The sequence below is a fragment of the Neophocaena asiaeorientalis genome, unplaced genomic scaffold (genome assembly GCF_003031525.2).
Source record: "Neophocaena asiaeorientalis asiaeorientalis breed wild unplaced genomic scaffold, Neophocaena_asiaeorientalis_V1.1 scaffold85, whole genome shotgun sequence".
Classification (NCBI taxonomy): domain Eukaryota; kingdom Metazoa; phylum Chordata; class Mammalia; order Artiodactyla; family Phocoenidae; genus Neophocaena; species Neophocaena asiaeorientalis.
The window spans coordinates 8,872,751-8,882,250 of NW_020174301.1; the positions used below are offsets into that span (position 1 = coordinate 8,872,751).

Here is a 9,500-nt window from a genome sequence, read left to right on the forward strand (position 1 = left end):
ACAAATGCTTCCATGTTTCTTTTGCCCCCTAAACTGAGTTCCTTGGATGTGGAGCCAGCATCTTATTCATCTTTGTAGCCACTGAGTTCAATGTTCAATAAATGTTTGTTGATATAATCAGAGAAGGAAAACTAGAGTCCCACAGCATAAGCTGAACCAATAAATTAATGGTGTTAAAAGTGCAAGTATTAAAAAAAAAAAATGCGAGTATTTTAAAATGTTTATTTTGTATTTTTTTACACTGAACACTTCAGGAAATAAAATAGTTACAGTGATTCAAATTCAAAATGCAATCCCTGGATTCAGTAATTATCCTTTATGATTATGCCCAATAAATATCAGAAATGTATGTAGGCACTAAGTCAGCTAACAAAATAAGTAAAATAATTATATAAGGTATAAATCTCTGGACTGGGGAACATGCATGGTCAGTTAAGTCACTTGGCCACTGTAGGTGGTTTTTTAAAAAACATGATTCACATCTGCTTCAGTCACATACACATTCATTGTAGGTGTTTTTTTTTTTTTTTTCCCTGGCCACACTGCATGGTATGTGGGATCTTAGTTCCCTGACCAGGGATCGAACCCATGCCCCCTGCATTGCGAGCACAGAGTCTTAACCACTGGACCACCAGGGAAGTCCTGCAAGTGCTAAATTAGACCATTGATGCTAACAACTTAAAACTATGATCTTAAAAGAAAATTCAGTTTAAAAAAAGAAACTCAAGAAGAAAATTTCAGGACCCTTGATCAGAAGCTTTTGATGCCTGTCATACTACGCTAGTGTACACAAAGGTTCAAGTAAGGCTGATAAAGAAGAGTTGTTTCCTTTTCCCTTTGAAGACATGATCCAAGAAATAGGGGAACTGCACATTCTATAGCAACTAGCCACCCATCCATACACTGCTAATAAAGGACTCCTTACATTAGTAACTAACCACATTTTAAAAGCCTTGCCCAATGTTACAAAAGCAAAACATTTAGAGTAATATTTACGAATCCAAGCATAATTGTTTTCTTGCCTTCTATAAATAATAATCTTTGAAATGCTAAAAGTGAGTTCCAGCTGTGGTTCTTTTCTGGTGTGGGAAGCTGCAGGTGCATATGGGATGGTCTACTGATTTACCTTCTCAAAATATTCTTTGGAAGCAGTCGGATGGGGCTTGATCTGAAAATACAAAAACATTTCACTGGGTAAGTGACTTTATGATCTCAAAAGTGAGTTGAAAAAAAAAAAAAAAAAAAAAAGTGAGTTGAAAGCCATCAATTTTTAATCTAAAGTTCTTTAACTTTTTAAAGATTGGTCTGTTTCCTTCAAAATACCTGGATGAAACTTACATTAACAGCCTGCCTGGTGCCTGGTCCCACCCCCACCTGCACCAGCTTCACCCATTTGCACACAATCTACACCCTTGCTCCAAGGGTGGGCTTCTTTCGTGGATATTCCAGGCCAGCAGCCCTTGAGGCAGTGAGGACCTGGGACCCTCTGCTGGGGTCCCATTGCTTTTGGAAAATAAACCTACTGTAGGAGAATCTGGTGTCCAGTTGGCTGGGCAGACTTCTCCATGGGTTTCTACAAACTGGAATGCCTTCACCAAGCGGAGGGTCTCTTCCACGCTTCGGCCCACTGGGAGATCATTGACGCTCAAATGCTTGATGACTCCGTTGGGGTCAATTATGAAGAGACCTCTGCATCAGAATTTATCATCATCAGTATTTCAACATTACCAGAGCTAGAAAGACTCTAACTTCTACCCCTTTTTGTCTTTAATTATCCTTGATAGAGCACTTATTAATAAACTCTATCATATGCTTAAAAATGGGGTTTTCCTTGCTATACAAACAGCTTATCATCTCTTATTGATGACAGGACTGGACAAGGCCACCATGGAAAACAGGCAGTACGGTCACATTTACAAATGTGACCCATATGTCGCAGAATCTGTAAGTCACTGAACTACAGAGAGCAAAGCCTTCTTATTAGAGATGTAGTAAGCATTCTTTGGGCTGCTGCATCAAATCTTGGCAAGAAACCATAGGCAACTGGGAAGGGACAGAGATGTATTTTATCTGTATTCAGTAAGTACTTATGAAATGAGTGAATTCTTGCGTAGAGGGGGGAAAAATCCCATGGGAAAATTTACTGGCCTTGAGGCTATGCAGAGCAGAAATCTAAAGGAAAAGCGAAGCCATCACTTTTATTTATTTTGGTTACCCTGAGGTACAGTTGGTACAGGAAAAACAGAATGAGTGCTTAGTACTATTCCATTATTAATAGTTTTCAAAATAATGAATTGGTTCCCTGGAACTCTTCAAATCATCGATTTAAATATTTGATGTGTTTCAATCACTTCTAGTTATTACTTTGTCAGATTGTCCAAGCCCATCACTCTTTGTCACTTGGCAGCAATGTAATGAGGTGACCCACCCTGGGGTCTGTGCTCATCTTCCATATGAGTGTTGGTGTTACTATGACATATGCAGATGTCATAAAACTCCTAGGTTTTTAACAGTCCATCTTTAAAAGGGTGTGGCATTCCAAGTGTTAATCACTCAGGAAAAAGACAAGTTAGAGAAAACTCAGAAGATGAAAAGGTGGTTCCCCCTCCCTGGGCCTGGCCTTTGGGGGTCTAGGCTTTGAGGCTAAGGGGTCCTGGTGCATGCCCCTGCAGGGTGCAGCCAAGGTGGAGTCCACCGTTTAGATGCAGACACAGGGCTAGGATGGATCAGGGCCCACAGACTCCAGAAAGAAAGCCTTATCTTACAAGTCAGACTTGACTCCTCTCCCTTTGTCAATCCTGATAGTGAAACCAGTAGGGAGGTAACTGCAAAATTAGCAGGACTCTACGGGGAAGGACTCTTCCCTTGCCGCCTCTGTCAAAGCTAGGCTTTAGTTTATTAACGGAAGAGCGTAATCCCCTTGGAGTCAAAAAGGCCCAAGCTCCAAGGTGGCTCCCGGAGCTAAAATTTCAGGTGTAACCCAAGCAGGCCAGACGTCAGCTACAAGAGCAAGCAGGTGAGCGGGTTCAAGCCAGCCCCCAGCAAAACCGTGAGGCGCATCCAAGTGGGGTTCTCGCTTCCTTCCTGGAGGTAAAGTTTTGCCCAATCCCTCCTTCATTCAGCAGCCATCAAGACGCCAGTTCTAAGGCCCAAGTTCTCATCCCTCCCGGCAAGGTTGACAGGCTGGGACAGGTACTAGAACCTGTGCCAAAAACTCTGTAGCTGCCTCACCTTATTTAATCCTCACAACCAACCTGGGAGGTACATTCTCATTTTAGTTACAGGAAAAATGCGACTCCAAGAGGTTAAATATCTTGCTCAAAGTCATACAGCTATTAAGTAGCTGAGTTTAAATAAATTCAAACTCCAGTCTGGTTCCAGTGCTTGTACAAGATCCTAACCATTCCAGAAAACAGACTCCTACCCTTGCTGGCCAACCCCCCACCCCCCGCTCATCTCCAAACAGTCTGATGGCTTTATCACCAGGAGTGGCTCCCAGACAGTCAGGGAGAGTGGGGCAGTGTGACCATCAAGACATGATATCCTTCTTCAGAAACAGGCCCAGGGTGACGCAGGGGGCACACATGTCTCAGCCATTTCTGAAAGACTGCCAACCCTTGCAGGAGGCATCCATCAGTGCTTATTAAAAGACAAATTAAGGATTTGGGGTTCTAAAAATTCCCTACCAAGGTGTCTATAAATCCCCTGTGAAGTAGGATGATGCTAAACATGAAAACCAATTTTAAGTTCATAAGAAACAGATCTTACCGTAGTGCAAGGCCGGGACCTTCTAACAGCACACCGTAGTCTCGGGAAATCTGTTTAGTCAAATCTGACAAGAGTGTGATGTGCATGTGGCCCAAACCGCCATTCTAGTAAAAATGCAAACAGGGCCGGTTGTTATACTGTGGCTCCCGCAGCATCCTCGGCCAGGCAACACGATGTCTGACTGACGGTGGCAACGGACTGCGGTAACCAAGCACCAACAATGGGCCGAGCGCTGCTCTAAGCTCTTTCTGTTGTCTCACTTCCTCCTCTAAGCATCCTGGAGTAGCTACTATCATCACCACCACCGTACAGATGAGAAAACTGAGACACACAAAGGTTAATTAACTTGCTCCAGGTCACAGCTAGAAAGGGGCAGAGGCAGGATTTAGACCCAGCTGATACTACAGACCTTTCTTTTTCTAATTCTTACAGTACCCTTTTGGTTGAAGATTAATTTCTGAAGCATAAAAATGGAACAGTTTAAAAAAAAAAGAATACTTCGAATAATTTGATTGATAGTCCAGCAGCATAGCTAGAAATTTTGATTCTCCCAAGCAAGTTTCTGGGCAAGAATACTGACCGTGGAGAGCAGTGAAATCAGAAAACTTAATCACTGTCCCACATGGCTCGCATGGTCCCGGGGACCTACAGGGTACACATGAGAGGGGAGGCAATGAACCCCAGCTGTTCCCCTGCCCTGCAGAGTCTGTTCTCTGTTACTGTTTGTACTCTGGAAAATACAAGTGTAGTGGGGAGTAAATACGTGCAATGTTAAAGGAGATATCGGTGGGTAGAGTTTAACAGAATTTGCCAGTAGGTTAGGCCTGACAAATAGCCCATTTCAGACTAGTCACGCTTTAACAACTTCTACGTTGGTCTTTAATGGGATCATTTGCGTTTTTAAGATCACAAGTGCAGACACAGCATGAATGATGTTTATACCTTCCTTGGTGTGTTTATCCAGGCCAGGTGGGTGAAGTGGGAATCCACTGACACTGCAACAACTTCACAGTTCACATCGTGAAATTCATTGGCTTTGTCACTGAAAGCAATAATTTCTGTAGGACACACAAAGGTGCTAGGAAAAAAGGGTAGAAATTTTCATCAGAGAATTGAAAAACAAGGCTTTAAAATCTGAACAATAGGTGTCTAAAAACTAGTTCAGGGACTTCCCTGGTGGCACAGTGGTTAAGAATCCGCCTGCCAATACAGGGGACACGGGTTCGAGCCCTGGGCCAGGAAGATCCCACATGCCACAGAGCAACTAAGCCCATGTGCCACAACTACTGAGCCTGTGCTCTAGAGCCCATGAGCCACAACTACTGAGTCTGCGTGCTGCAACTACTGAAGCCCGCGAGCCTAAAGCCCGTGCTCCACAACAAGAGAAACCACCGCAGTGAGAAGCCCACTCGCCGCAACCAGAGAAAGTCCGCGCGCAGCAATGAAGATCCAACGCAGCCAAAAATAAAATAAATAAATGATTAATTAAAAAAAAACTAGTTCAGTTTGCTTAAAGGTGAGAAAGGCAAAATGGTTAACCATCCTCACTGGACTCCTGGTCACAATGATACTCCAATTAAAAAAAAAAGATTTATCACCTTTCTATTTCAGAATCATATTAAAAAAATGGGGGTGGGGAGGCATATTCCAAGAAGACAAAATTTTATCTAAATAAAGTAGCTTCATGAGAAAATTCATTTTATCCTTACTTTTCCCATTTTCCCCCTGAACCAGTGAAAACTACCTCACAGACTGGCTTACAGGAACCACTACTCCAGAGTCCGTACATTAAACCCCTGCCCCATTAAGAGGAATGCCACTTCACCCCCTATATTTATCACTTGTAAATTAGCTACAGATGGAAACTGTATCAACAGACCATCAGTGGTAAAGGGTCAGCAGCAACCCTCCCCTTGACAAGGGTAACTAGAGACAGGCAATGTCAGCGGGGAGGCAGGGATCTCTGCTTGCTCTCAGGATGACATTAAAGCATCAGAGAAAATACACTTACAAATCCAAAGGATAGAAGAAGAGCACTAAATATTTCCCCTTAAAGTCATCAAGGCTTATTTCTTTGAACTCTCCATTGACAACAGCTGTACCCTTAAAATAGGGCGCATGCTGGGTGACGGCAGGGGCATGGCGTGAGGAACCTGAAAACAAAACACAGCACACACATATATAGTTCATGTGTTAAGCCAAGCACTTATTTGATTTTATTTAATCCTCTCACAGTAATTAATTAATAGTATAATTAAAAGTTCAGTTCAATTGTACATCTTAGGTAATTTTTTCTCTTTTCATAGTTCTAGACTGTACACAAATTCAAAGTGCTGTGGAAACTAAAAAGACAGGAGATAGTAGGGATGGAATGAACATAGAATTAAGGACAACATGACCCTCGAGGTGGATTCTAAGTATGGTTCGGATTTTGCCAAAACCGGGGCTAATGGCACAAAAGAACAGGGCAGGTGTGGGGAACGGCCCGTGGCAGAGCTTGATACAGAGAGCAGGTGTGCATGGAGCGAAGGCGTGTAGGAGACAAAGCAAGGCTGGTGAAGGCCATGCTGCAAGGGCCCTTATATATCAGGCCGATGAATCTGTTCTTAAAAGAAGAGATACAGGAATCACTGGAGGCTTTCATGTAGGAGATGGATGATGCGTCAGCTGTTCTCAGGAAGATCAGTCTGCAGGGGACAGTAAGAGGAACAGGGAGGGGGGAGCCTGATGTTAGGAGGTGACTGCAGGCATCTAAGTGAGGGGTGTGGAGAGAAAGGGTACGGCAGAAGGAACAGAAAGAAAGGAAAGGATGTAAGAGCTGTGTCAGAATTGGAGAAGACATGCTTCTACCTGGGAAGGCGGAACAAAGGAGGCCAAGGATCAAGATGCCTGGCTTCAGAAACAGGAGGAACTGTTGGGAGGGGGGTTTGGGACAGGTGACAAGGAAAGGTTTAAACCTGTGGCATCAAATCGCTACCAGAAATTTCTTAAAGCTCTGGGGAAGTAAAATTGTAAAATTTTTCAGAACATTTCACCCACAGAGGGTATGCTAAAGTATATCCCCCGAAACCATTACATGTTAAATACACTCTTTTTAAAAGGTGCGATAGATCTAAAGGAGGCATTTCCAGATATCTGAGGCTGTACTTAGCAAACCTCATATTCTAGATAATGGAGTGTAAATCTCAAGAAATAGCTGTGTGTCACTCAGATCATGGTGCAGTCCATTAGACTGGCCTAACATGGCCAAGTGGAGCCAGCCCACAAGTTTGAATGCAAATGCCTTTAGAGGAGCTGCACTGTCAGTCCCCAGTCAGCTCACACCCTTCACACACAGCAGGCCCAGAGGCCTCTGAGTGTTCTCACCCCACTTCAAGTTCCCCAACACGGGATTAAAACCTCTGGAACCAACAAGGAAATGCGACACAAGGGCAGATTGCCTCAGTGATTCTCAACCCTTGGCTGCACACCAGAATCACTTGGTGAGCTTTTGAAAAATACTGATGTTCTGGTCTCACCCCAGAGACTGACTCATTTTGTTTGGGGTGGGACTGGGGCAGTGGTATGTTTGCAAAAGCTCCCCCAGGGGAGTCTAATACACTGCCAGGGTTCAGAGCCCCTGTACAGAGATGACACATGTTGCCATTTTCTGGTTCAAACCAAAGCATAACAACACTTACTGGTGCTATAGCCGAATTTTGCTTGAGCAGAGCCAGACCACAGTGCATTTGTCAAGCACGTTCTTCGAGAAGCAGCAGGCCTCAGGGCTGCAGAGGCAGAAATGCCCCAAGGAATGGCACTCACTTGTCGGACAAGCTAAAAAGAGAAACACTTTAAATTAGGAAGTATTCCCAGAATGGTGGCTGAATCCCTGCTGAGAGGGCATCAGGCCAGTAGTGGCCTCGGCTGTCCTTATTCCTGTGAACAAAAATACCAAACTCCAAACTCTAAGAGCATGGATTGAGTCTCCATGTTCTTAAAATTCCCTTCTGCTTCCTTATCCTTCAAGATTGTAAAGGGGGTAGGGGAGGAGGAAAGGGAGATGTTGGTCAAAGGGTACAAAGTTGCAGTTATGTAGGATAAGTCTGGAGATCTAATGTACAAGCATATTGACTATACTTAATAATACTGTATTGAAGCTGGCAATATGCTAAGAGTAGATTTCAGGGGTACTCATCACACACAACGAAGTAACTATGTGAAGGGATATGTCAATTGGTTTGACTGTAGTAATCATTTCATTACGTATATCAAATCATGATGCACACCTCAAGTATATAATTTTTATTTAAAAAAATATATAAATTAATGAATGGAAAAAAAAAAAAGACTGCAAGGCAGAGAATTATAAGAACATAAAGACTCCATGCTTTTAAGAGCAACCCAGAGGATTCAGAAACCGGGAAACTTGGCCAGGCCCTGTGTATTAAGCCCTTTACCAGCAGATCTGCTGAGCATGTTCTACCATGGTCAAGGTTTTCCCTAGAAAAGACAAGGGCCTTCCAGCTCCACAGAGAAGCAAACAAGCAGAGCAAAGGTCAGCCTCTGGGAAAGTTTGGACAGGGCTCAAGGGAAACGTTTGCTCAATTTCAGGGTCCAGCATGACTCAGGAAGAAGAAAGAGGCTGCGCCGAACCCCACCACGAGAAAGGGAGGGCGGGTAGCAAGAGGGTACTACGCTTTGCCTGGAGAAAACGGCCCCGGGACCGCCCTGGGTGGGGAGGAGAAAAGCGCCTTTTGCACGTAAGCATTTTGGTTACTTTGGCATTTTGGTTTTCATCCAGCATTTAAGTGGCTGCTCACGGAAACATCATTCTTTCTTTGTTAAGGTGAGGAAAGTTAACTGAGGTTCGGAAAGGAAAAGTCACTTGTCCAAGGTCACAGAGTCGGTTACAGAACCGGAACCAGGGGCCAGGTCGCCTGCATCGAGAGCCAGATGCTTAGGTGGAGAGGGGACCGGGGACCCACGACCTGGAGCGAAAGGGATTTGGGCAGGGGACCACAAGAAGGGTGGGTGGGGGGAAGGGCGGCTCTGCGCAGGCGCATGGAGCCTTCCGTAGAGGAGGAGGCCTCTGGTCCGTTACCCTCCGATACACTCCAAGAAGGGTGAAAGGCCCCAAGGCCGCAGGGGAGCGGGATCCCATCTGGGAAGCACGTTCTCGGAGCCACCACAGTGTCTCCGCGCCTGTGCCCCGCCGCCAGCCACTCACCGAAGTCCGGAGCAACCTTCCCGCCACGGCCGCCATCTTCAGGGTGCACGGCACCCACGGGGCAGACGGAGAAGCAGAGGAGGCGGGGTCTACAGGGAGGGCGGGGCCAGGGGCGGAGTCTAGGTAGGCGGGGGCGGGGCCCGGCCGGAGCCGCGGCGGGGAAGAGCTGCATCCTCCTAGCCTTCTGGGGATCCTCCGCGTGTAAACGTCCCTGTGGTCGGGTCCCTTGACCCAATTCATACAGGGCTAATTCCTGTTAAAGCTTCTAAGTAGCTGCATGCTTGGGAAAGCGACACTTTATTTCTATTTGTCGCCCCAACCTAAAAAGGTCTAATCCAGGTGGGAAGATAGATATTTCCATATTTGCTACTTTTTGTGAACCTGTGGATTACTGTTTCTGTAAAAGAATCCCTTTCCTATTTCAGCCAGAGGTGTAGCCTTGTGGCTTCTGGATGAAATGGAATTAATTATTAATGCAGGGACTTCCCTGGCGGTCCAGTGGTTAAGACTCTGAGCTCCCAAT

At 45.1% G+C, this 9,500-nt stretch overlaps 1 protein-coding gene across 1 annotated transcript; it reads right to left on the reverse strand.

Moving 5' to 3' along the window:
* Positions 1-205: 205 nt before the first annotated feature.
* On the reverse strand, positions 206-9,058 carry PRDX3 (peroxiredoxin 3). Its single transcript, XM_024756088.1, has 7 exons — positions 8,978-9,058; positions 7,449-7,584; positions 5,780-5,921; positions 4,711-4,846; positions 3,769-3,872; positions 1,524-1,689; positions 206-1,168 (listed from the first exon to the last, which is right to left on the reverse strand). The coding sequence occupies exons 1-7, from the start codon at positions 9,011-9,013 to the stop codon at positions 1,115-1,117; spliced, it is 774 nt and encodes a 257-aa protein (XP_024611856.1). The 5' UTR covers positions 9,014-9,058; the 3' UTR covers positions 206-1,114.
* Between the last annotated feature and the right edge of the window lie 442 nt (positions 9,059-9,500).